This window comes from Neoarius graeffei, chromosome 13, assembly GCF_027579695.1.
Source record: "Neoarius graeffei isolate fNeoGra1 chromosome 13, fNeoGra1.pri, whole genome shotgun sequence".
In the NCBI taxonomy this organism is placed as follows: Eukaryota; Metazoa; Chordata; class Actinopteri; order Siluriformes; family Ariidae; genus Neoarius; species Neoarius graeffei.
Window position 1 is genome coordinate 80293724 of NC_083581.1, and position 27679 is coordinate 80321402.

Below are 27679 nucleotides of genomic sequence, written 5' to 3' on the forward strand. Positions count from 1 at the left end.
GGTTGGCTTTTTCCAAAAAAGGAGAAGAGGCGGAGCAAGTGGGTTGGCTTTTCCCGAAAAAGGAGAAGAGGCGGAGCGAGACGGTTGGCTTTTTCCGAAAAAGGACAAGAGGCGGAGCAAGAGGGTTGGCTTTTTCCAAAAAAGGAGAAGAGGCGGAGCAAGAGGGTTGGCTTTGTCCAAAAAAGGAGAAGAGGCAGAGCAAGAGGGTTGGCTTTTCCAAAAAAGAAGAGGCGGAGCGAGAGGGTTGGCTTTTCCCGAAAAAGGAGAAGAGGCGGAGCGAGAGGATTGGCTTTTCCCAAAAAAGGAGAAGAGGCGGAGCGAGAGGATTGGCTTTTTCCAAAAAAGGAGAAGAGGCGGAGCGAGTGGGTTGGCTTTTCCCGAAAAAGGAGAAGAGGCGGAGCGAGAGGGTTGGCTTTTTCTGAAAAAGGAGAAGAGGCGGAGCAACAGGTTTGGCTTTTCCCGAAAAAGGAGAAGAGGCGGAGCGAGAGGATTGGCTTTTTCCAAAAAAGGAGGACAGGTGGAGCGAGTGGGTTGGCTTTTCCTGAAAAAGGAGAAGAGGCGGAGCGAGAGGGTTGGCTTTTTCCGAAAAAGGACAAGAGGCGGAGTGAGAGGGTTGGCTTTTTCCGAAAAAGGACAAGAGGCGGAGCGAGAGGGTTGGCCTTTCCCGAAAAAGGAGAAGAGGTGGAGCACGTGGGTTGGCTTTTTCTGAAAAAGGAGAAGAGGCAGAGCGAGAGGGTTGGCTTTTTCCAAAAAAGGAGAAGAGGCGGAGCAAGAGGATTGGCTTTTTCCAAAAAAGGAGAAGAGGCGGAGCGAGAGGGTTGGCTTTTCCCAAAAAAGTAGAAGAGGCGGAGCGAGAGGGTTGGCTTTTCCCGAAAAAGGAGAAGAGGTGGAGCGAGAGGGTTGGCTTTTTCCAAAAAAGGAGAAGAGGCGGAGCGAGAGGATTGGCTTTTTCCAAAAAAGGAGAAGAGGCGGAGCGAGAGGGTTGGCTTTTCCCAAAAAAGTAGAAGAGGCGGAGCGAGAGGGTTGGCTTTTCCCGAAAAAGGAGAAGAGGTGGAGCGAGAGGGTTGGCTTTTTCTGAAAAAGGAGAAGAGGCGGAGCGAGAGGGTTGGCTTTTTCTGTAAAAGGAGAAGAGGCGGAGCGAGAGGGTTGGCTTTTTCCAAAAAAGGAGAAGAGGCGGAGCGAGAGGGTTGGCTTTTTCTGAAAAAGGAGAAGAGGCGGAGCGAGAGGGTTGGCTTTTTCTGTAAAAGGAGAAGAGGCAGAGCGAGAGGGTTGGCTTTTTCCAAAAAAGGAGAAGAGGCGGAGCAAGAGGGTTGGCTTTTCCCGAAAAAGGAGAAGAGGCGGAGCGAGAGGATTGGCTTTTTCTGAAAAAGGAGAAGAGGCGGAGCAAGAGGGTTGGCTTTTTCCAAAAAAGGAGAAGAGGCGGAGCAAGAGGGTTGGCTTTTCCCGAAAAAGGAGAAGAGGCGGAGCGAGTGGATTGGCTTTTTCCAAAAAAGGAGCACAGGCGGTGCGAGTGGGTTGGCTTTTCCCGAAAATGGAGAAGAGGCGGAGCGAGAGGGTTGGCTTTTTCTGAAAAAGGAGACGAGGCAGAGCAAGAGGGTTGGCCTTTCCCGAAAAAGGAGAAGAGGTGGAGCAAGTGGGTTGGCTTTTTCTGAAAAAGGAGAAGAGGCGGAGCAAGAGGGTTGGCTTTTTCCAAAAAAGGAGAAGAGGCAGAGCAAGAGGGTTGGCTTTTCCAAAAAAGGAGAAGAGGCGGAGCGAGAGGGTTGGCTTTTCCCGAAAAAGGAGAAGAGGCGGAGTGAGAGGATTGGCTTTTTCCAAAAAAGGAGAAGAGGCGGAGCGAGAGGATTGGCTTTTTCCAAAAAAGGAGAAGAGGCGGAGCGAGAGGGTTGGCTTTTTCCAAAAAAGGAGAAGAGGCGGAGCAAGTGGGTTGGCTTTTCCCGAAAAAGGAGAAGAGGCGGAGCGAGACGGTTGGCTTTTTCCGAAAAAGGACAAGAGGCGGAGCAAGAGGGTTGGCTTTTTCCAAAAAAGGAGAAGAGGCGGAGCAAGAGGGTTGGCTTTGTCCAAAAAAGGAGAAGAGGCAGAGCAAGAGGGTTGGCTTTTCCAAAAAAGAAGAGGCGGAGCGAGAGGGTTGGCTTTTCCCGAAAAAGGAGAAGAGGCGGAGCGAGAGGATTGGCTTTTTCCAAAAAAGGAGAAGAGGCGGAGCGAGAGGATTGGCTTTTTCCAAAAAAGGAGAACAGGCGGAGCAAGTGGGTTGGCTTTTCCCGAAAAAGGAGAAGAGGCGGAGCGAGAGGGTTGGCTTTTTCCGAAAAAGGACAAGAGGCGGAGCGAGAGGGTTGGCCTTTCCCGAAAAAGGAGAAGAGGCGGAGCGAGTGGGTTGGCTTTTTCCGAAAAAGGACAAGAGGCGGAGCGAGAGGGTTGGCCTTTCCCAAAAAAGGAGAAGAGGTGGAGCAAGTGGGTTGGCTTTTTCTGAAAAAGGAGAAGAGGCGGAGCGAGAGGGTTGGCTTTATCCAAAAAAGGAGAAGAGGCGGAGCGAGTGGGTTGGCTTTTCCCGAAAAAGGAGAAGAGGCGGAGCGAGAGGGTTGACTTTTTCTGAAAAAGGAGAAGAGGCGGCGTGAGTGGGTTGGCTTTTCCCGAAAAAGGAGAAGAGGTGGAGCGAGAGGGTTGGCTTTTCCTGAAAAAGGAGACGAGGCGGAGCGAGAGGATTGGCTTTTTCCGAAAAAGGAGAAGAGGCGGAGCGAGAGGGTTGGCTTTTCCCGAAAAAGGAGAAGAGGCGGAGCGAGAGGGTTGGCTTTTTCCGAAAAAGGAGAAGAGGCGGAGCGAGAGGGTTGGCTTTTCCCGAAAAAGGAGAAGAGGCGGAGCGAGAGGGTTGGCTTTTTCCGAAAAAGGAGAAGAGGCGGAGCGAGAGGGTTGGCTTTTCCCGAAAAAGGAGAAGAGGCGGAGCGAGAGGGTTGGCTTTTCCCGAAAAAGGAGAAGAGGCGGAGCGAGAGGGTTGTGCGCGTGAAACAAAATCAAGCAGTCAAAGAAGAAATGGAGCAGCAACGCTGAAGCAAAAAGGAGAAGATTGGAGGGAAACATTTTTACTTTTGCTTGCAATTGACAAGTTAAGAATCCTGAGGGATCCTGTACAATCACTGTGGAAATGAGACAACGGGAGATTTCCTCGCTTAGAGTCGGCTATAAACAGAGGCGGAAAAACCCGGGTGCAGAAAGTAAAATCCCTGCCACATTTTTGCTCCAGCCAATTCAATGAACCAGCTGATCCTAATTACCACATCCCCTCTGCCAGGTTGATGAGCTAATTGGTGAAATCACCTGTGTTGAGAGCACAGGCAGACGGAAAACCTAAGCAGGACTTTTACTTTGTCAATCCAGTTTTTCCACCTCTGGCTATAAATAGTATAATGCCGCGGATGGCAGGCTAATGTGGCCTACCGGCGCGCTGTCCAGTAATCGTTCCCTATATCCACTAGGGAGGCGGTTTAATTATTCTTCAGAAGGACTCTTATTTAGTATTACAACGAAAGTAGGAATTTATCATAACTACCAGGATAAATCGTTTGGGCGCGAGGCTTGTTGAGGTCCGGGGTCGCCGCGGTCAGAGTCGGCCGAGTCGCTGTCCGATTCCGAGGCCGTGCGGTCAAACCAGTGAGCCACGTTCACCGATAGCTTCGCAACGGCCATAGGGTCATACAGATACGGTTTCACCTCTCCATATTCAATTTGGAGAGTTCCTACTTCAAAATCGCTTTCAGACATTTTACACAACCTCTCACGCCAAAGTCTGTACACGTGTGCTCGGTTCGCAGGTGAACACAGAGCTGCTCCCAGTCTGTTTGGTTTAAATAACGTCACGACGACGCCACCTGGCGGTGAAAGTGCACATAAGTGAGATGTAAACAAACCTTCGGAAATTGGGCAAAACAGTATATTTTAACCGTTTTATTCAATTTTTGGGTGCAAATTAGACACCAGGAAGATTGAATTCGCTTTTTGGGTTGTTCTTCTAGACAAGGTTGATATTCTACGTTTCACCTCCGACCCTTGCCTATGACCTTTAATGACCCTCCCTTCACATCTTTATATGATCTAAATCAGAAGTGTCCTGCTCTCAGCCAATCAGAACACACAGTTCGGTGGTGATGTTGGTGCTGTGGGAGTAATCCGGTACCTGTACTCTCCAAATGCTTCATCTTTCATTGGTTTCGCATCAGAATCCATCTGTCCTTCCTCTTTATCCTTCACTGTAATAAAGAAAAATGAAGATTAAAGATTTAAAAACTTATACTGGGTATGTGACCAAAAAAAAAAGAAAAAAATCTGGCGAATTTTGGTCAATTGTTCTTCATTTAAAAAAAAAAAGGGAAATGATTAGAGAAGGTGTGACCACTTTTCTAGAAAGAAACCAATTCTAAAGGTTATAACTTCTAAATCTTTTGACATACCTCAATAAAATAAAATTAAAAGGAAGTACTAGGTCATTTGAAGTCCATGAAAATGATGGCAAATAATTCATTAATTAAAGACTAATTAAAACTAAACAATTATCAAAACTCGCAAAAAAAAAAAGGCTATAACTTCTTCCAGACTAGTGGGAATTTCCACCGTTCAGCAAACGATCCTTCAATCAAAATCTTCAGTCATCATCTTCCAAAAGGAATCACTGTTATAAATTTGACTGTAAATCAATAGTGAATAAAAATCTACTACAGAAACATAATAAATGTAGGACGGCGGCACGGTGGTGTAGTGGTTAGCGCTGTCGCCTCACAGCAAGAAGGTCTGGGTTCGAGCCCCGTGGCCGGCGAGGGCCTTTCTGTGTGGAGTTTGCATGTTGTCCGCGTGGGTTTCCTCCGGGTGCTCCGGTTTCCCCCACAGTCCAAAGACATGCGGTTAGGTTAATATGGGACGGTCTCAGGCTGAGGTGCCCTTGAGCGAGGTACCGAACTCCCAACTGCTCCCCGGGCGCTGTTAGCATGGCTGCCCACTGCTCCGGGTGTGCGTGTGTGTGTGTGTGTGTGCGTTCACTGCTTCAGATGGGTTAAATGCAGAGAGGAATTTCACAGGTGTGTGATGAACAAAGTTGTTCTTTCTTTCTTTCTTTCTTTCTTTCTTTCTTTCTTTCTTTCTTTCTTTCTTTCTGTGAGTAACATGAATGATGAGTAACTGAGCTGCTCCACTGTTCTGCAACTTCCACCCAGATGTCCAATTTATATGAAGCTGAAAAACTCTGTGATGCTCCAAATTACTTGAAAATAACAAGTGATCCAGACAATCGTATTAACTAACAAATGAAATGAGATTTCACATTATTATGTCTTATTTTCATTTGGTATAAATACACAGGTGATTATCAGAAATCGTGTGTGCTGATTGGTCGAGAGATTCTGACTATTTCTCGATAATCACGTCAAGCGACTCGGTAAAACGACGTCCAATCGCTTCATCAGTGAGGAAGAATTACAGATGATGAAAGAAAACGTTGTTCCTGAAAGCACTAAAGATGCTCCGAAGTTTGGTCTAAAACTATTCAAAGGGAAGTGGGGCCGGGATTTATTCCATCGATTTCAGAACAAAATATTTTATGTGATTCGACATGGATCAGTAACACAAGTCTGTGCCGCAAAGTAATTACATTTACAAGAAGATTTTGAAGATTGATATAAATAATTTTTTAAATACAATTACATTTTTTTAAATAATCACCTGTGTATTTACATGAAAACAATTATCCACCTCAGGCTCAGTGAATACCAGCGACTAATAAGCTCAACTTTGTCTCCATTATTATTCACCGATATTCACATCACCTTCAGCGAATAATTGCTAATTAATGCATCAGTGACTCTGATGAACCAAAGTTTCAGCAACTTCATTCCCATACTTTGAAATGATGGAGGCTTTTGTGGACAACGTCATCAATTCTCTGGGTCGTCCTAAAATACAGCTTCAAAACTAGACTTAAGTTAAGTCACGGTACTGCGTGTGATCCAATCCCGATCATCAGCAGTGAAGCGGTGATCAGTGATTGGATGAGGTGATTTTCACACATCTGCCTGTACCTGGAGAAATCCCCACACGAGACTAAATACATAGAAAAGACCAATTTGAAAATGAACACATTACTGTACAATAAACAAAGTACAGAATACAACACGAGGGGTTGTGCTGTTGTAAGAAAAGTAGTGTTGTTGAAATGTGTGTTGTTTGCATGTTATACGGTATGTGATGGTGAGCCAAAGATAATTTTCCACCTTGGTGGACAATAAAGATTTATTCTATTCTATTCTATTCTATTCTAAAATAATCAATGATGGTAGTGTAATGTGACCTAAAGTGGAGCTTCTGTTACCACTCGTGTTGGAGTCAAGACCACATAAACCGAGACCAGGTCATGGCCAAGACCAGAGTGTATTGAGACTGAGACAAGATCAAGGCAAGACCAAGACTGAGGCAGGGCGAGACTGAGTCAAGACCAGAACCAGACCAGTGGGTGGGGGAGGGGTGACGGTCTTTAACAGGAACAACATTTTTGAATTAGCAGTGAGTCACGTTATTGGTCGCATTTGAAGCAGGAAGTTTTACATCCAGTCACCGTAACGATGTTAACAAATAAATCAGACAAAACACAGGCAGTTTAGTGAAATCCCCACAGCCGTGGTCTTGAAAAAAAAAATCCAGAGTCTCCGTGTCTGAGACCGAGACAAGACCAAGTAACAACGCGGTCGGTTCTGAGACGAGACCAAGACCTTCAAAAAATGGTCTTGAGATCAAGACCAGTCTCAAACACTACACCACTAGTTACCACTGCAAAGTTGATTATTTTCCAAAGTATTTTAGTCCTTTTATACCACAGCAAATTGCCAATCATTACATCTTTTAAATTAAAGAACGCTGTCATATTGACACTTTCATACATGTACACTACATTTAATTGTGTGGAGCATCTGCAAAACAAGTTAGCTCCAGTTATCACTTACATTATAGCAGCTATAAACGGTCGCTCTATCACCAGCCTCTCTTTTAATCTCTCTTGATAACAAGGCAAACAAATGCAGCTTGTCTTGCTACTGAGAAACTGCAAAGCATGAAAACTTTCTGACTGTTACAAAGCTGACACTGGAGACTCTTTCTATAAAGTGAAATAAACATCTCCTTACAGGAAACTTCACCAGATCTGCCTGTGTAAGCTGATCCTATAGAAACGATAACGTATTCGAAGGAGGCCATTAATATAAACCTGAAATGTGTGTGTGTTACCTGAATATTTTCCCCCTTTGCTCTTTTTGATGAAGCAGAGGATGAGCAGGAGGAGCAGCAGCAGCACCACGGCGCTGATGAGGCCGATGAACCAGCCCTGAGTTGCAAAGTTGGTCTGCACCTCTTTTACACCTGAGCCACAGAAATACAACCACAAGTGATGAAGAACAAGTGAAGAGGCACAAAAGAGCAAGTTTAGAAAGTATGAGAAGTTGAATTAATATATTAGGTTTAAACCTACGTGGCCCTGCTGTCTAAACAGCGAGCACTCAAGTTAAATCTGTACAGGGAGGCGTACCTGGTCCTGTCGTCCCCGTGTCTTGTGTCCAGTACGTGACGTTGTTGTGACGAATTTCGAGGCGGTATCGTGTGCCTGCTTTCAGTCCCTGCAGCTGATAAAAGGCCTGCGTCGAATTCACTGGCTCTGACTCCTTCCACTCACCTAAAAAACCAAAAACACATACACTGACCACCTGGGAACAGGACCTTTCCATCACGTATATACATGTTGAGTCTAAGATCCCTGTTCTTGGCTGCAGGAGTGGAACCCAATGTGTTCTTCTGCTGTTGCATGCTGAGATGCTTTTCTGCTCACCACGGTTGTAAAGAGTGATTATATGAGTTACTATATCCTTCCTGGCAAAAAAGCTCGACCCAATCTGTCCATTCCCCTCTGACCCTCTCTTATCAACAAGGCGTTTGTTTCCACCCACAGAACTGTCGCTCACTCACTCAGTGTTTTTTGTTTTCTGCACCATTCTGTGTAAACTCTAGAGACTGTTGTGTGTGAAAACCCCAGGAGATCAGCAGCTTCTGAAATACTCAAACCAGTCCATCTGGATCAAACCAACACCCATACCACAGTGAGAGAAAGTCACACTGTGAGATCACAATGTTTCCCGTTCTGATGTTTGAACATTGTGAACATTAACTGAAGCTCTTGATTTGTATCTGTGGGATTTTGTCAAGGGATCGGCTGATTACAGAACTGCAGAGAACAGCGGGGGGTCCCCCCCCAGCAAATCGCACCCAGTATATATATATACTGGGTGCGATTTGCTGGGGGGGATGGTGGGGATCATCCCCCCCTCTGGTTTTTATCTCTGCTGAAAAAAAATCCTCGGGGACAACCCCGTCAATAAAACAAACAAACCAAAAAAAAAGTTGACATGACAGGCATGTTGTGAGACAGTTTCCTATGGTCTACATTGCACTCACTTTCAAAATGACCCAAAATGGCAGCTTTGATGTTCACGAACGTCTAGGGTTGCCAACCGTCCCGTATTGGGCGGGACATCCCGTTTTTTGGGTAATTTTAATTTGTCCCGTCAGGTACAGGTCCTGCCCCTCACTCCAATGCTGTGGTGTAAATCGCGTAATTGCCGTGAGAAGCGCCATTACCGCGAGTCATCTGCGATTTAAAACCATTCACTGTTGCCATATCCTGAATTTTTAAGCTATACTGACAAAATAGGCATCAAATTAAACTAGAGCAGATGGTGCAGCCAGTGGATACAGCCTAACTGTTCGATAAGGATAGCAGATAGCTTAAAAAAACCTTCCGAAACAGGATAGACCTCAGCCAGGGGAGCTTTTCTGCCTCACTCCTGCCTTTGTGATGTCTTTCTCTCTTCTTCTTCTGCTATGAAGCATTGCAGAAGGTTCTTAGGGTTTTCAAATGGACAATTAAGCAAATATCAGGGTTTTACAGCTACAGCAAATCATTTTTCAGTTTATGACATTGCCTTCATAAATATGGCCTGATGAATTATTTGGCCAAAGTTTAAAAGAGAAAAATGAGACAATAATATTAGAATTGTTTGTTATTTTGCATTAAGTTACTTAAAAATATCCATTAATTGGTCTATTAATTTTTAAAAGCTCTATTTTAGAAATGAATTTGTAGTGGCCTACATTTGAAACGCTCACCTAAAGGCGATTCGGTACTGTAACTATTTCGGGGCGCTGGGGTGCGTGTACAGGGCCTGTACCGGTACTTGTCCGCACCCGGAACAAAGTGTCCCTCATTTGGATATGAGAAAGTTGGCAACACTATGAATGTCCCCAGCAAATAGATGCATTGTAGATAATCAGAGTGTGAATGTGGATTTAGCGCCATGAATCACATCCTTACTGATGAGCGCAACAGAATGAATGTATCCACACTGACAGCCTTCTTTTCCTCGCTGTCAATGGGCCAGACGTGCGTTCCTTCCCTGCTGAGAAATTCGCAGAAATGTGGATTAAAGAAGGGCGAAACGCGGCGGATAGCGCACCGACGGGAAAGCAGAAAAGGCCACATGAACTGCGCCATCAGAGCAAACTGTTCATTTAGTATTCGTGTATTTCAGTGATTTTCGAGTCACTGTCCATTTAATCCGGAGGGAGAGAAACATCACAGCAACGCGACAAGCAATGCGAACTTTGTTGTGTTAGTGTTCGTGTATTTAGTCAGAGAGATAGGAAGATGAATTTACTATCTCTGGTTTAGTGTTCGTTTTCATTTAGTGTTATTCATTTGATATCATCAGATGTTATTGAGCTGTTAGCCTATTGTTACCTTAATTTTGTGACCTTTCATGATTAAAAAAAAAAAACATCCCCCCTTCTGGTTTTTTGACAAATCGCACCCTGTATATATATATATATATATATATATACACACACACACACACACACACGCACACTATATTTATATTGCATGCTTATATTAAATGCTTTACAGACAGTAAAATCTTGATAAAATTAAAAAATAAAGAATAAAAGAATACAAATTAAAAATACATTAAATGATAAATCAGTAAAAATGAAAAAGAAAATATAAAACAATCAAATAAAATTAAGTAAAATCATAGAATAAAGTGTAAAACAACAGAGAAAAATGTCATGAATAAAAATGGACTAAAAGCTAAGAACTCTTTATTCTCCTGGATAAACTGCGATATAACAATTACACTGGAAGCAGCTGATTTAACATAAAAACACTTATCTGTGTAATTTCTTTATAATTTGTTCAGTTATAGACTGCAGTGGTATATCCATTATATCCCATGTGCTGATGTTTTCTCTGACTCTACATTCACACCAAACACGGCGGGAGTCAGGAGTCATTAATGTTCTATGAGAGCCGGCGTCTCTGGTGGTGACATCGCTGGCGGTGCGTCTTGTGCAGTGAGATGTCAGAATAAATTTGAAGTCCAGGCAACTTTATGGTAATGAAAATCACTGTGATGTGGTTCGGTGGCAACTAATCAGAATTTAGAAATGCTCCGGTCTAGAGAATCCCAGAGAACACAGCTGTATAAATTTTGGTTGCGTTCAAATTGTTCCCAAGTAGCCGAACGTGGAGGAGAAACTGATGATTGCGGTGTTGGGTTTCTCCATTATTGATGATGTGGCCCTGTTTATATACAGACCAGAGGAGAAGCGTCAGGGCCTTCTAGTCCTTCAGAGAAGCTCAAACATGTCAGCATTTCAAATGTTATATTTCATTTCTTTCATTATAATTATTCTCTTCTAATTCGGTCTCATTTTCTATCAAATGTGCTTCAGAAGTGAAAGGGTTACTGTCCTGAAAACATTAAAATCGAGTTCTCCAATGAGATTGTTTTGTTTGTTGTCTCTCGGCTGAGAAGAGTTTAGAGCTGCTCACTCATCGGTTAGAACTCCATTACCGGGACAGAAGGCCGTGGAAGTGTGTGTTTATATAGGAAGTGGCGGATGAATTAACCAATCAGATTTTGATTTTTAGTGGGAGGGACCAAAAATTTATCACCCTTCCCTGAATCGTTCATCCAGTAGTGTTAGCGAATGCTAATAAAGCGGTCAAGCCAGTGCTTTCGAGAGCAAGTAGCACAGAATAATGACCGAGAAACTAAGATTTCTGTCTCCAGACTCTTCTTCCACGCTGCATGTAGTGATGTCATAATTTTATATGAATAAAGTTTTTTTTTGTGTGTGAATTTCCCCAAATCCCTCTACTGTAAAAATATGTTAATTTGTTGGGTTCCGTTAATGGTTCCACTATTGTTTCTGATGGGGCATTAATTAGTGTAACACACCTGTGGACATTATCGTGCTTGGGATGTCTGGAAAGGAGTAAACTGGCTTTGTGAATCCTACATGGACAATATCCATTAATACAATATATATATTTTTATTTTTCCCAAGATATGATGTTTATTTTTTGATGTAAGAATGTTTTGACACAGCCGCTCTTTGTATTGGATCAAATATTCAAATTAGCATCATAAAATTCCGTGTGAAAAGCCGAGTGTTTATCTGAGTAGCCCTTTGGCTGGGTGTTAACTGGTGTATTATTTTGTCGGCTCTCGGTGTGTTGATCGCCGTCACTGATTGTTTTCCAGAATAAATGCTGACAGATCGACTCTGCACCTCCTCTGTATCGTCTGTTAGCTGCACAGAGATGTTTAGTTACTTTTAGAGTAACTGACTGGATGTAGTCGGTCACACACTCTGAGTTTTCATTTCCCTGTGGAATTTACTGAGTTACTTTTAAAATCAACATCGACAGCTCCACACACCGGCGCGACCTGGCAGCCTGACGCTAATCCCTTACAAAATCCTTTACCCTGTTGCTTTCTTGGTGTCTGGCTAAGTTTTGGCTGAGCTCAAGTCCCAGCTCTAACAGTAACAGATGTTTATTCAAAAAAAAAAAAAGCATGGACCAAGATGTCAGAAAGTATAGGTGTTTCAGGTGAATCGATGAAGTGCATCATGTGCTTTGTGACAGTAGGAAGGACCTGCAGGCGAACTGGCGCCACAGCATGCAAAAGTGTGTTGGCTATTTACTTGAATGATGCTGGGAGGTGTTACCAGACGAAACGTGTATGTTGGATATGTTAAAATGAGAGCAACATGATAAAAACAAATAAAAACAAAACATTTAGCTGGTTTCCCTAATGATAGGGGAGACCAGGGAGAGTTGGGACAAGTTTTCAGCTTTTGTAGATTGTGTGAAATTCTTTGCAGGTCGCGTCACATTCATACTGTGTTCGAGAGGATTTCCTGTACTCTCGTACCACTACATGAGTTTCTCAGCTTGGAGCATATACTGGCCTTCAGGACTCACTTTTTCTCTCGGGTGACATGAGACAACGAGGGGAGACATGAGACAGTGAAGGAAGACATGGGACATTATGTTGGGAGACTTAAAACAAAAATAAAATCCCTTGTTTAATCCGACATGTTTAATTTGTGTTTATTATCAGAACTTGTCCCATATGAAGTGTATGAACACACAGTGCTGGTACAGCGATAGAAAAATGTACATTTACCAAAACCTGACTCGACAAAACAGTTCCGTTCTCAAGAAGGAATGAAATCAGTTTAATCCTCTAGCAGGGACACACCCACATTTTTAACAAACATTTTTAAACAATTTTATATTTATAGACCACAAGAAAAAAACCTGTAACATGATGAACTGTCCCAACTCTCCCCATCTGGATATTTCAGGGGAAAAAAATCCTTAAATGTCTCATCTCATCTCATCTCATCTCATCTCTTCTCCAGCGTACATTACACCACAGAATGGAGGAGGAGGTGAAGGAGAAAATACAAGGTTTGGTTGATAAAATATTGAACTGCACAAACATTACTGCAGAGTCTGGCTTCGGCTCCAGAGGAAGTCAGTTACTGTAAGGGGCAACATCGACCTTCTGATGGAATCTAAAACCTGACTGGATGAAATTAATTTATGGGAATACAAACTGTCCCGAGTCTCCCCCGTCCCAAGTCTCCCCACTCTCCCCTACTGTTAACCATTTTTAAAGAATGATGTTTATTCAGATGTAACATTCCGGTTGACGTGTGTTTCCTTTGCAGCTCTGTTAAATAAAGTTTGCGTTATGAAGCGTTCTGAACGACCTCATCACCGCCTGTTTCATCTCCGTCACAGAGCGGTGATGCGTCCACGAACTTACCAGTTTGGCAATCTGTGGTTGGTAGAAGAGAGCAACTGGACTTGCTTGAAAAGTCTTGAAGACGTTTCGCCTCTCGTCCGAAAGGCATCATCAGCTCTGTCTCCCTATTAGACAGACAGAACTGATGATGCCTTTCGGACGAGAGGCGAAACGTCTTCAAGACTTTTCAAGCAAGTCCAGTTGCTCTCTTCTACCAACCACAGATTACTATGTACCTGGACGACTGAGTATCTTCACAGATATGTTACCAGTTTGGCGTTTGGCGTGAACATCGAGTAAGAAAACTGAATTCATGAGCACTTGCCTCATGCTGAAGTTTGGAAAGTAAGTAATTCAGTCCTACAGTATTTAATTACAGCTCTATTAAGGCAAGGCAAGTTTATTTATATAGCACATTTCATACACAATGGCAGTTCAATGTGCTTTACAGAAGTAAAAACAAAAACAGTAAACAATAGAGAAATAAAATTACATAAAATATTATCTTTATTCTAAAATAATTAATTAAAAAAATTTAAAGAATTAAAAGAAAATAATAAGAATTAAACAATAGTAGAAATAAAATATTAAAATGCCAAAAAGAAAAAGGAGAAAAAGAAAGAGAAAAAAAAACTAGCAGAATAAAATAGAATAAAGTTAAAATAAATTTAAAACATGCAGAGAAAATAAAGATTATAAAAAATGTAAAAATATTAATTATTTAACAGAAAGCATCTGAGAACAGCTTGGTCTTTAACCTAGATTTGAAGCTGCCAACAGCAGGAGCATTTTTGATGTCCTCTGGCAGTTGGTTCCATAGCTGCACTGCATAGTAGCTAAAAGCTGCTTCACCACACTTTGTTTTAACAACAGGTTTTACCAGTAAATTTTTCTGCTGTGATCTGGTAGATCTGATTGGGTTAGGCCGCTGCAACATATCAGAGAGGTAATTGGGCCCTGTACCATTTAGAGATTTGTACACCAGCAGCAATGCTTTAAAGTCAATTCTGTAGCTTACTGGAAGCCAGTGAAGGGACCTTAGAATTGGAGTAATGTGCTCTGTTCTTTTTGTTCGTGTGAGAACCCTCGCCGCTGCATTTTGAACCAGCTGAAGTCGTTTGATGGTCTTTTTTGGCAGGCCTGTGAAAAGGCCATTGCAGTAATCAACCCTACTAGAGATGAAGGCATGTATTAGTTTTTCCAGATCATGTTTTGACATAAGTCCTCTTAGTTTGGAAATGTTTTTTAGGTGATAAAATGCCGTTTTAGTGATTGCTTTCATGTGACTGTCAAAGTTTAGCTCGCTGTCAATGAAAACACCAAGATTTTTAACCATTTCTTTAGTTTTAATCCCTTTTGTGTCAAGAATAGTGGTAATCCTGAGTCTTTCATCTTTTTTTCCAAATAGAATTATTTCTGTTTTATCTGTGTTCAGCTGAAGAAAATTTTGTGACATCCAGCTATTGATTTGATCGATACACTGGTAGAGACATTCAAGGGGGGCATAATCATTTGGTGATAGAGCAAAATAAATTTGGGTATCATCTGCATAGCAGTGATACAAAATTGAATTGTTATTGATAATTTGCCCAAGTGGGAGCATATAAAGGTTGAAAAGTAATGGTCCAAGAATCGACCCCTGGGGGACACCACAGGTCAAGGGCATTGACGTTGAGGATTTCCCAGGGTAACAAAGAAGCTTCTATCTTTTAAGTATGATTTTAACCAATTGATAACTTTACCAGTCAACCCAACCCAGTGTTCAAGTCGATATAGCAGTATGTTGTGATCAACAGTATCAAAAGCTGCACTGAGGTCCAGTAATACCAGGACCGATGTTTTGCCTGCATCAGTATTAAGACGTATGTCATTTATAACTTTAATCAGTGCTGTTTCAGTGCTATGATTGGCACGAAATCCTGACTGAAAATTATCAAAACGGCTGTTTGATATCAAGAAGGCAGTTAATTGATTGAAGACAATTTTTTCAAGGATTTTCCCGATGAATGGTAGATTTGATATTGGCCTGTAGTTGTTCAATACTGAAGCATCCAGATTATTCTTTTTAAGAAGGGGCTTTACAACGGCTTTTTTTCAGGGACACAGGAACAACGCCAGTCTCTAGGGATGTATTTATAATTTGATGCACATCTGTAATTATAAGATGAAGAACAGACTTAAAAAAGTTGGTGGGCAGAATGTCCAGTTCAGATGTTGAGGAACTGAGATTTTGTACAGTTTTTTCAAGAGTCTCATAATCAATTAAACAAAATTCTGACATTGTGTTAAAGTTATCTATCTGTGTCATTGGTGATTGCAGTTTTTCAATTTTTTGCAACTGAGATATATTATGAGAAATATTCTGCCGTATTTTATCAATTTTACCTTTGAAGAAGGATGCAAACTCATTGCATTTATTAACTGAGAGAAGTTCAGGTGCTAATTGTGGTGGGGGATTAGTTAGCTTCTCTACTGTTGAAAATAGCACACGGGCATTGTTCATATTCCTGCTGATGATGTTGGAGAAGAAAGACTGTCTTGCTTTACGAATTTCATAATTATATTTACAAAGCATCTCTTTATGGATTTGATAATGGATGTGAAGTTTAGATTTGCGCCATTTTCTTTCAGTCTTTCTACATTCTCTCTTTAGCAGTTTAACAGCCGGGTACTGCTTCCATGGTGCTTTCTGCTTATCATTGACTCTTTTGATTTTGAATGGAGCAATATCATCCATAATTTGGGTCATATTTAAATTAAAAATTTCCAGTAAATCATCTACAGAGTCTGACATTTTGGTTGAGTTCTGAGAGAGAGCTTGCTTAAAGAGAGCACGTGTTGTCTTTTATGACTCTCCTACCCATAGTCGTTGAGCTGTTCTGAATGTGAGGAGACATAGAAACATCAAAGAAAACACAGAAATGATCAGATAATGCCAGGTCAACAACAGTATAAGAAACAGTAAGACCCTTTGTGATGACGAGGTCAAGAGTATGACCACGAGAGTGGGTTGGTCCCTGTACATGTTGTACCAGGTTAAAGTTATCAATAATTGCAAATAGTTCTTTGGCATAAATGTTATCAGTATTATCTACATGCAAGTTAAAATCCCCAGATATAATAAGACAATCAAACTCTAAGCAAATGACTGATAACAGTTCACCTTTGTTCAAACAATTCCGTCTTTGGCAGAGCATTAATCTTTGATTCCAGAATAGAAATCCTCTGTTCTAATTCCATGCATTTTCTGCAGGATTTTTTGCTGCCTGGCATTTAAAAAAAAAAAAAAAGTGGAAATTAAAATTAAATTTAAAAGCTTATAAAGATGAAGAAAAGAGAAGAAAAAAAAAGTGGAAATTCAATGAAAAAGTAAAGTATAGAAATAAAGATTAAGAAAGCAGGAGCAAAGCAAAGAAGCGTCCTACTTGCTTGAGTAGGAGGAGCAAGAACTCTATTAGTTATTATAGAGTTATTATAGAGTTATTATAGAGTTATGCCAATTTGTGATTCCCGGTTTAGTAGACAGGCTCACTCAGAACATCAACCTGAACCCTAATCTCTCTCATAACTCTCTTTCTTTCTGTCATAATCCTGCTCTTCTCTTTTCTCACCGGTCTCCTTTTGGTAACGAATCATAAATGCGATGTTTCGCTGTCGTTCTCCAGGAACCCAGCTCAGATTCATAGATGTTTCTTCAGCGATCACAGTTACAGAAGACGGTGGAACTGGAAAAACAAACAGGAAAAAAAATGCAGATGTTTCATCAAAAATAATGATGAAATACACAAAAATCTCAAACGCCACAGTTCTACAGAGAGAAAATCAAATAAACAGATAGTGCAGATAAACACTACATTGTTTATTATTATTATTATTATTATTATTATTATTATTATTATTATGTAATCCTTCAGTGACAAAGAAACTAAATTTATAAATATATAAACATATCTGGAATTGATATATTTCTGTGAAGCTGTTTTGTGATGATGTCCACTGTCCAAAGTGATATACAAAGAAAATACACTTGAACTGAATAGAAACGGCTTCAAACAACACTTTCTGGAGTAAACACACGTCAGCTCCTCCTCCTGATCCTACATTTCAGGATGCTGTTCAGATTTATTCCATCCACAGTCACTGGATATGAGCAATCGTGCGCTCTGATTGGCTACTCTACTACTAGGATATCAGCTCATATACCGCGAGTAGAGAAAAACAAAATGGCGGAGCGTGCTGCTGAACCAACCGAGGACGAAATACAAACTCTACTCGAAAACAAAACCCTAAAAAATACACAAAAAAGCAACAAAATACAGAATGAAACTATTTGATGGTAAGAACGTCTCTTTTTTATTTTTCAAGAATTATTCTTATCACATTTTTCACAAATTGCTCCCGTCATTTCACCAGTTTGTTTACATTCTAAGTGGAAATGATTTTGTTGGATGTTTTGTATAAAGTTTTTATTTATCGAATTTGCAAAAAATAAAAATGCTCTGTTTCTCAAAGAACTGTTTTATTCTGTGAATGTGGACGGAATAAAACAGTTATTCCACTCAATCTCATTGTACACGGATTACAGACAACTCGGTGCTACGCACCTCGTCACCCATCAGCTCATGTACGACTCGATTTCATGGAATAACTGTTAAATGTAGCTGGTTTTAAAGCCTGAAACCTGAATATTGTGTTCAAGTCTCATCCTTGCTTCTACATGGATCCTGTAGAATTGTAGAGCTGATTGTAAGATTGTAAGAGCTGCTGATGTGATCATAAAGACTGTTCTGCTGCTCATCCCTTGGTTTCACACTTGACACTAATACTCAAGCCCATGTGTGAGCCAGGACTGATTCTGGGTTTGTTTTGAGGCAGGGCTAAAAATCATTACCTTCACCTACTTTGTTGAAGGTTGTCATGTTTTTGCCTCCATTTGCTTGTCTGTTCCCAATGTAACTCAAAAAGTCGTGAACAGATTTGGATGAAATTTGGTGTACAGCTTCAGTGTTATCTGAGGTTCAAGTGATTTGATTTTGATGTTGATAATATGTGGCTTGGCAGAGGTATGGACTCAACCCAATACCCTTCTAGTTTATTTTACACTCACAGAGTAGAATTCCTTCCAAACTGTGGATCGATTGTACACTTCCATACATCATTTTTGAGCATGAAGGTTTACAAAATGATCAATTAAAGGGGTCACAGCCCTTTTAGCTTCATCTATTTGCTTATATTTTTAAATATATTTTCATCTAAGTGGTGAAGAACAGCACTTTTTGGAAGCATGGCATGCCACACACAAGAGCCAAAGTCCTTTTAGTGTTGCAGTGTGTCTTTCACAAAGCATTCGCACCTCCAGTGTGAGCTAATTGCAGCTCTCCAGTCTCATGAACATCTGGTTTTATAAATTAATACCAATCTTGTTACTCAGCGCTAATAGCGGTTAGCTTCCACACATGATCTGGACCATGTGCCATGGTTTTAGTTAAAGAGCTCAATCTCAGGTTCAAAAGCAGCTTTCACATCTTTCAAACGTTTCTAAAGTGGATTATTGGGACCTGAACAGAACAGAAAGTGTGTCTTTACCTCCATCGAAAAAGGTGGTGGCATTAATGTGGATGGGTTCTCCTTCTCCAGCATCAGTAAAAGCTCTCAGGGAGAAACTGTAGTAATTTTTCGAGTCCAGTTCTTCCACTTTGTACTGCATCGCTGTCGGATCGTTGAGCTTCACCGGCTGTAGTGTGTTGAGACCGTTCTCCACAACTAAAGAACATCATCATCATCATCATCATCATTCTTAGAGAGGCTTCTGGATCTACTTTTTTTTAACAGCTCTTGCTGTCTAGCCCCGCCCCCACCACACCCCCTTATCATTATTAGCTGCACTTGATCCTTGATTCATGCAACTGATTTGATTTTTTTATTATTTGCAACTTGATTCTCATCTTGTCCTTTCATCAGTTTTCAAGTCCCATGCTAATTAAAATGTGACATACACTTTTGGTACGTTATGACATATCCTCTCAGGATCCCGTTAGTCTTCTGGGGTTTTTTCCAGAAGAGTGTCAGTTCGGTCTCTGAAGGACTCTCAAATCTCAAGTTTGAAGGACGGCCAGGAGCTGAGAGCAAGAGACGAGAGTTTGGGATTGTTACAGGTGTCTTATAATCCTCTCTCTCACACACACACACACACACACACACACACACACACTCTTGGGTAATATGAGACATTCTATTTAAGCCATCTTAATCCAGAGAATAGAATACTGATGGAATAAACTACTATAAAAGTCTTTCCTGTGTGCAATAAAAAAGTAAAAAGCTTAAATAAAAAACAAAATGGCTGCTTTATGTGAATACATAAACCAACATGAATACATAAAGAAATGTCGCTCAGATCTGTGATGTATTTTGTATAAAAAATGTGAGTTTTTCAACACGAGAAGATAAACTTCATATCTTCAAGCCAACGTGTGATTTTCTTTTTATTATATCGACACATTCACAAACAAAAAGTCCCCAAATTTATCAAAACAATTCATCGATTTCCTCACGAGTGACAGATAGAGATTTATGTCGTGGTTTTGGTTCTCCACGTCCCGGATGGAGCTCGGATCAAAAATACCAGTGGTGTATTTCACACTAAAACACTCATGTCAATATTATTTATAAAGAAAACAAGGAATATTTAAGAAACCAGTTATTAATTTAGAAATGATTTCTCTTTAAAACTGTGCCATACTTCAAATTATTTTGAATCATATGGGATGGAATTTTTTAAATTTAGTTTTCATGCATGAGCTATGTTTTATATCATCATTTTTAATCCTTAGCTTGTTTAAATAAATAAATAAATAAATAAATAAATAAATGAGTTTATCAAGAAATGTTTCAACAACTTTCTTTCTTTCTTTCTAGTTTAGGCACCGGGATTGTTTCCTGTGGTTGAGTTTTCAGGCCTGTGTCACAAAATTAGCACAAAAACATTCCAATTTCAAAATCAGAAACACTAACTTTTCGCATAATGTAATTGAGGAAAAAATCTTAAGAAAGTCACCAGAATCTAAGCTTGCGAAGTTAAACAGGGAAATGATGTAAGAAACAGCCTTATGATCACCTGATCACAATAACCAGTTGGTCTCAGATATTAATTCACTTTGTCTCACCTCCCTCAGATGTGTTGAAGTAGATGGGACTAGACCAAGGCCCCTCCCCTATACTGTTGAAGGCTGTGATTGACAGCTCATAATGGGAGTAGAAGTCCAGACCACTCACGATCGCATCCTCTTTTCCCTCAACCCTGATCACTCGTGTTTCCTCCTCGTTCTCCATCACTATCTCGTCGTCTCGCACCATCTCTCTCACTGTAGCTAGCTCTCGCTTCTCTTTCCCGCTGGGTAAATGGGCTCTTCTGGAACCCACAAGACCCAGCCTCCTCAGGTAGATCTGCACACACACACACACACACACACACACACACACACACACACACACACACACACACACAACATCAAAGTGCAGAAAATGGGAACCAGGAAGCTCTCAAAAAATTAGGAGCAAGTGAGACTTTATTAGAACTTGAATCGTCATGCTTTTCAAAATGAAGGGCAATGAGCTGAAGTGACCAGAAAAGAACAAGAAAATGAAAAGAAGATGAAAAGAGGAAGAAGATTTGTGCTAAATGCTGGAAATAATCTACTGATGACATAATTAAGGAGGACTTAATTGTAGATTCCTCTGTGAAGTAATGGAATGGTACTCCAACATCATACTGTCATAGTAGCTCTGCCTTATAAAATATTTACAGAATAAAAAATAATAGGATGATGCATAATGCTAATAAAGAGAAGAAAAAATGGCAGGAGGGCCCCTCGCATTTTCCCCACCCAGAATCGCAGGTTTGTCTCCTGAGTTTCTGAACATTTTTTTCTCTAATGATCCATATTTGGGGAAATTTTCCAGGGTGTCCAATTAAATGTTTTGCAGAGCGATATATGTCCCGCCCACGTCTCCATCACAAAGAGATATAAAAGGCTCCCATTAATCTCCTTTATCTCTTTTCCATATTTATCTAACTCGCTGTGGCAGTGGGGGTGTGGTCGAGTCCCAGTTTGTGAATGGGAGAGTGAAGCCGGGGAAGGTGATTGGCAAAGTGGAAGCAGCACCTGTTGTTAATTAGTGTGCTGCGTCTGTGTGTTTGCGTGCAGTGACGGTGAGCAGACAAAAGGGGGAGAGGAGCAGAAAGAGGTGTTTCTGGCCAGAGCTGCGACCATTCGTTGCATGTTGTTTGTGTATGTGTGTCAACATTCTGTTATAGTTCGCTGGAAAGTGTGCTTTTTTTTTGTACGTAAAACCTGAAGGAGAATCTGAACCCACCTGTCTGTTCAACATCCACCCCTGTCAGGGAACTGTTACACTGGTGCTGAAACCTGGGACGCTGAAAGGGAACCGTCTCCATGGAGTCCTCCCCATTCAAGGGGCTTGTCCATGCCCTCGCCACTGCCCAACAAGACCAGCATCAGGCGCTGGTCACTACATGGACTGAGCAGGAGTGGCGCTTCGAGGCCCTGCTGGAGGCTCAGCAAGAGGACTGCCAGATGCTCCTGCACCTCATCACTCCAGCAGGTGCCCCAGCCCCAGAGTCAGTGGGGTTCCCCCACGTCACCCTTACAAAAGTGGGGTCACATGACAACCCAGAGGCCTTTTTGGAGCTTTTTGAGCAAGCCGCGGAGGCATGGGGGTGGCCGGATGAGCAGCAAGCAGCCTACCTTCTGCTGTTCCTGACCGGCAAAGCACAGCTCACAGATCAGCAACTGCTCACAGACAACTGACTGGAATATGCAGATCTAAAGCACGCGATCCTGCAGTGAGTCAGCTGCTCCTCTGAGCAACACCGACAGTGCTTCTGTGCACTCATGGTGGAGGAGGTCAGCTGGCCCTTTGTCTGTGGCCAGCAGTTGCGGGACGCCTGCTGGCAATGGTTGAGAGCAGAGGATCACGACATTGAGGGGGTCATCGATGCAGTGGCACTGGAGCAGTTCATCGCTCAGCTGCCGAGGGGGACATCGGAATATGTCCAGTGCCACTGCCCGACATCACTGGATCGAGCCATTGAGTTGGCGGAGGACCATCTGGCAGCAGTTCCACTGGCAGATGGACATCCTGCCTCTTCTTCTCTCTCTCTCTCTCTCTCTCTCTCTCTCTCGCTCGTCCTGACCTGTTCTCTTGTTCCTCCCCTCCCTCCCATCCCCTCCCAGTACCGCGGAAGTGGGGGCCGATCCCCCTGAAGTCAGTTGCCCGAGCCTGTGTTCCCTCTCTTCCCCTTATGTTTCTGTGTCTTCCCCACAGGTGAGCATTCTCACCCCAGCAGTGCAGTGGTGAAGCCTGGGCCAGTGTGCTGGTGCTGCAGGGAGACTGGGCACTTCCAGGACCAGTGCCAGGTGATGGAGGTGGGAGCAGTGGTCCAGATTCCTGACACGCCAGACACTGCCCCCAGTCGAGCTGGAACGTCAAGTCAAGTCAAGTTAAGTTTATTTGTATCGCGCTTTTAACAATAAACATTGTTGCAAAGCAGCTTTACAGAATTTGAATGACTTAAAATATAAGCTAATTTTATCCCTAATCTATCCCCAATGAGCAAGCCTGTGGCGATGGCGACAAGGAAAAACTCCCTCAGACGACATGAGGAAGAAACCTTGAGAGGAACCAGACTCAAAAGGGAACCCATCCTCATTTGGGCAACAACAGACAACATGACTAACATTAACAGTCCTAACATAAAGTCAGCTTTGTTGATGCTATAAACCCCCCACCGACGGAAACCCGAGCGCAAAACCGTTCATGACAACCGCAGTCCCAAAGTCAGCAAGTCAACTGCAGTCCCCAGCCACAAAAACACCACTGCAAGAGTCCAGAGCGTCCTCCAGGCGCAACCCTCAACTGTCCACATGGGGCCGCCCTCCACAGGAGCGATGCGATGAGACTCCAACCAGACACAGGGCACCAGGATGGATCAGGCAGGTCCAATGAGCAGAAGAGGTTCAGCATCTCAATCCCAGGACCGACATGTAACTCAGAGGGACAGATTTGGGGGGAGAAAGAGAGAGGGAGAGAAAACACAGGTGGTTAGGTATGCCCAATGTCACCTGAATAAGTAGGAACAGTATACATATTGCACTGAGTACAAGCAGGGACTCCGGCAACTAACTATGACAGCATAACTAAAAGGGGAGAGCCAGAAGGTAACACAGGCATGAGGGGCCCCGGGACATAAAGCAGCAGCCACTACACCGTCAACAAACTCGAGTGAGCAAGTGAGTGGGGACTGACAGCATCCATACATCCCAGTTTACCAAAACACTCTGTCTGAGGATCCTCCAGATCTACTCCTTTACCTCATAAACACCATTAACACAAGGCTTGACTAAACAGATCTGTTTTCAGCCGAGACTTAAAACATATCTGTCTTACATACCGGTGAGTATCCAAGGGGATACATATCATGCATTGATGGATTCAGGCTGTAATCAAACCTCAATCCATCATAGCTTGGTTCAAGGTGAGGAATTGGGCACAGCACATCAGGTGAAGGTTCAGTGTGTGCATGGGGATATGGGTCCGTCTCAGAAACTGGGTACTGTGGGGGTTCCCCACTAAATATACTCACAGTCAATAAACTATACGGTTTTGAATGGTGATGTTGGTTTTAATTTGAAATAAAATGATGAAAGAAATAATACAGATAAAACTAAATCTTTGATGTGAATATTCAGAATTTGGCAAAAATTCTGCAAATTTGTGGGAAAATGGCGGTTTGATCTGGGACATGATAAATGTACATCACATTCCCTTAAAAAGGTTGTAGTCCACTGAAAATCTACAGTTATCACTAATTGTATTTTAAGTTGTAACTTTATACACCTCAGGATTGGTGCGCTCACAGAATAATCATAACCGTAATAAAACATCACGCAAAATATTTGATCACCGTTGTAACTCCATTTTCCACAAACCCAAAACCAATACGATCGTGTGTTTTGATCTAAACAGAAAACCTCAGGGTCAAGGTCACGACCTCACCAAAAGTAGGAATTTAAAATCACAATTTAGTTATAAATCTGCGATTTTGTTTTTTAAAACGAAAGCTGAAAGTTAGGTATAGAATATGTTTCTTACAGAATGTGTTACGATGGTAGCTGGTCTTGTATGAATTTCTGAGTTATAAAATGAGTTGTGGTCTATTTTTTACCGTAGCGTGTTATTTGTGTGCGGGGAAGGACACACATTAACAATCTGCATGTGTAGAATGGAATTTTCCACTCCAACAGTTAGAAGTTGATCGTGCTTCCATTTGCGGTCTTTCTGTTATGCGGGTGATCTGTTCGGACGTTATCACTGAAAAGGTGAGTTTTGACAGTTTTATTTTGTTTTAGGCCATGTACACACATAGCCGGGCATTTTTAAAACCGAACATTTCCCCCCCCTCCGTTTATAAAAATGTTTTATCCACACCACCTCGTCTTCGAAAAAAATCCCTTCCACACATAACCGAACATCTGCGTTTTCAATCACATTCATAAGCATTCCAAACCTGTAGATGGCATTATTTCCCCAAATCCTACCCCCTAATCACATCAGAATAGCCCTCTGTTGGCGTCACTTCCGCCTAAACATAAAACATGGCGCCAAGCTCGTTCGTCTGGACAGACTCGGAGACAGAATTGCTTCTAAACACAATTTTGGAGTATAAACTTCAAAAAGACGCAAGAAAACATTGATTGGGAATCTTGTCAAAGTAAATATGTGGACATATTGACCCTGTTTTTGGAGCAGTAGTTGGGCTTCTAAAATTACACATGTAAATAGCACCTGCACAATAATTAACACTTTCAAGGCACTACTCCGATCCATTACTCTTTGTCCATGCTTAATCTGGCTTCTGCGGTAAACAAAGGTCGCACGTTTGACGTCAGGGCAGATTTGTTGTCATTTTTTTGGCGCAGATTGTGACGTTCTAAAACGCAAAACTCCGGTTATCTCTGTCTACACGAAAAGGCATACACAGAGTTTTCAAAAATCTTCACTTTGCCCGGAGTTATTTTAAATATTCGTTTTTGATGTGTTTTCATGTGGATGACAGGCCAAAACGTAGAAAAATATCTTCGATTTAGCAGATACCCGGCTATGTGTGGACGGGGTCTCAGTCTTGCAGTATAAGGCAACAGAATGTTTCTTTTTCATCTTACTTTCATATTTCGTAGTGTTTGCATATTTTTGAGCAATATTTTGTAACCACAGTCAATTTAGATCGAACTTTTGATAGAATCTACGGCCAGTCATTTTGCCCCGCCCCCGCCTCGCGCTCTGCCCGGTGCGGTAGTGATGTCCCGTTGCTCACGCGCCGCAGCAGAGACCTGCGCGACCTTCAGCCGGTACAGTCGCTGTTCTTTTGCCACCGCCGTTATTCTCATCTTTCCGGTGTGTTCTTGATTTTTCCATTGTGTCCTATTTCGCCAAATCAAATACCCAAACTGTATCATATTATTCATATTTAAGTGAATAATCAATTCAGTCATCATAACTTGGCATTTTTAACCCAAGCAATCAAAAAGAGGAAATTTATTCAATATTTTCACTCATCTGTGAAGGAGGGGCTTTAATTCTTCATGATGGAGTTATTTTATATGGAAATCAATTTTGCAAAAGCATTTGAATTGTAATCAAAAACATTTTCCACAGTGGAGGCCAGATAAAGCAAGATGCTATCTTTATTCTTATTAAACATGACAAAAGAAACATTGAGTGTTAGGTAAACGCAAAAAGAATAGTAAAATTAGAAAATGTATTTTTTGACCATAATGTCCCAAATGAGAGAGCAGTTTCTGAGACGGACCCATATACACGAATATCTGCAGATACTGGATGAAATCCAATTTTGGGGAACAAATTATTGTGCTGAGGCAGCAGTTAGCCCGCACCTCAACCACCCACCAATCCCAGGGACAGATTGGCAGGGGTTTAAGAGCCTAATGGACCAAGTGGTGGTGGGTGGGTTCTGCAGGAGAGTGTCAAGGAGGGATCCCGGTGTGGTGATGTCGGGGGAAGCTGTCCGGGAGCCGGCTACATCAGCTCTGCATCATAGTGACACGGAGAGCAGGGAGCCCGCTGACCCTCCCTGCTGTCTCGGAGATTCCCTAATGGATTTCCCTCTAGAGCAGTCGCAAGACGACTCCCTCCAGCATATGTTCGACCAAGTGAGAGTAATCGATGGACAGAACTCCAGCTGAGCATTCCACACTCCCACCCATACTTTGGAATAATTAAAGATCGACTGTATCGAGTGACACAGGACACTCAAACCGGAGAGCAGATCACACAATTATTGATTCCCAAAAGCCACAGGGAAAACCCTCTTCCATGCGACTCATTATAACCCAAATGGCTCGACACCTGGGGCAGGACAAAACACTAACCCAACTCATGGCCCGGTTCTATTGGCCAAGGATTCGCGGGGATGTCCGCAGATGGTGTGCAGCAGGTCATGAGTGCCAACTGGTAAATCCAGCGGACTATAACAGAATGTTGACACACATGCACAAGTAATACACAATGAATGTTCACAATTCCGGCCAGAAGCACCTCTCTCTGCTCCTCACCCACTTTATCTGCTCACCATCACTGCACACAAACACACAGACACAGCACACTAATTAACAGGTGCTTCCACTTTGCCACTCACCTTCCCCGGCTTCGCTCTCCATTCACAAACCGGCACTTGACCACGCCTCTGCTGCCATGCTCGCTAAGCTAGTCAGGTTTATTAGGAATAATGATTATATCTGCATTATAAGCGTACCATGTAGCCAAGAAGATGTCCACGCACAGTCTCTCTCTTGACTGGTTCCCACCTCACTGACATGGCTGTAGCGTTAAGCGGAGTCACTTGTATTTGAGTTGGAGCCTCCAGGGGCCCTAGAAGACACACAGAGAGAAAAATCTGACTGTAACAATGAGGTTCCTCAATGTGTAGCTGGGATTATAGCTGTGTACCAGTCAAAAGGCCAAACGTTTGGACACACCTTCTTCTGGACAGGCTTTTTATTCCTTTTCTACCATTTTAGAATAATAATGAAGGCATGAACAGAATTTCTGGTGAAAGTTTACTTTTTCAGTAAAAAACCCCCAAAACCTCTCAACAAAATTCAGAGTACTTTTTGTAACACTTTGATTCCTATTTCTATTTATAATGAACTATGAATAGAGTCACATCATGTTCGAATGCACTCATAAGGCGTGCATCGCATGTTATATGTAGCAATCACATCAGGTCACTAATTTCCAAAGAGACCTAGACTAACCTAGCCTTTTTTTTTAAATGGATGAGTAACAAACACTATTGTGAGAAAAGAAATCATTGGAAATGTTTTACGGTTAAAAAAATAAAACAAAAAACTGAGGGCTGAACTTCTATAGAATTATGATTGTAAGCGTTATAAACACTG

General features: G+C 42.0%; 1 protein-coding gene across 6 annotated transcripts in view; it reads right to left on the minus strand.

Moving 5' to 3' along the window:
* Positions 1-27679, minus strand: part of l1camb (L1 cell adhesion molecule, paralog b) — a 224157-nt gene that overhangs the window by 14104 nt on the left and 182374 nt on the right. For all 6 annotated transcript variants that reach the window (XR_009656263.1, XM_060938619.1, XM_060938618.1 and 3 more), the window contains 8 exons: positions 27034-27149; positions 20345-20624; positions 19175-19297; positions 18765-18941; positions 16790-16903; positions 7553-7696; positions 7255-7386; positions 4166-4238 (listed from right to left, as the gene is read on the minus strand). Coding sequence is in view for 5 of the 6 variants with exons in the window: in XM_060938619.1 (XP_060794602.1) it covers positions 4166-4238; positions 7255-7386; positions 7553-7696; positions 16790-16903; positions 18765-18941; positions 19175-19297; positions 20345-20624; positions 27034-27149 (1159 nt within the window). In the remaining variant the exon portion in view is untranslated. The remainder of the gene's footprint in view (positions 1-4165; positions 4239-7254; positions 7387-7552; positions 7697-16789; positions 16904-18764; positions 18942-19174; positions 19298-20344; positions 20625-27033; positions 27150-27679) is intronic.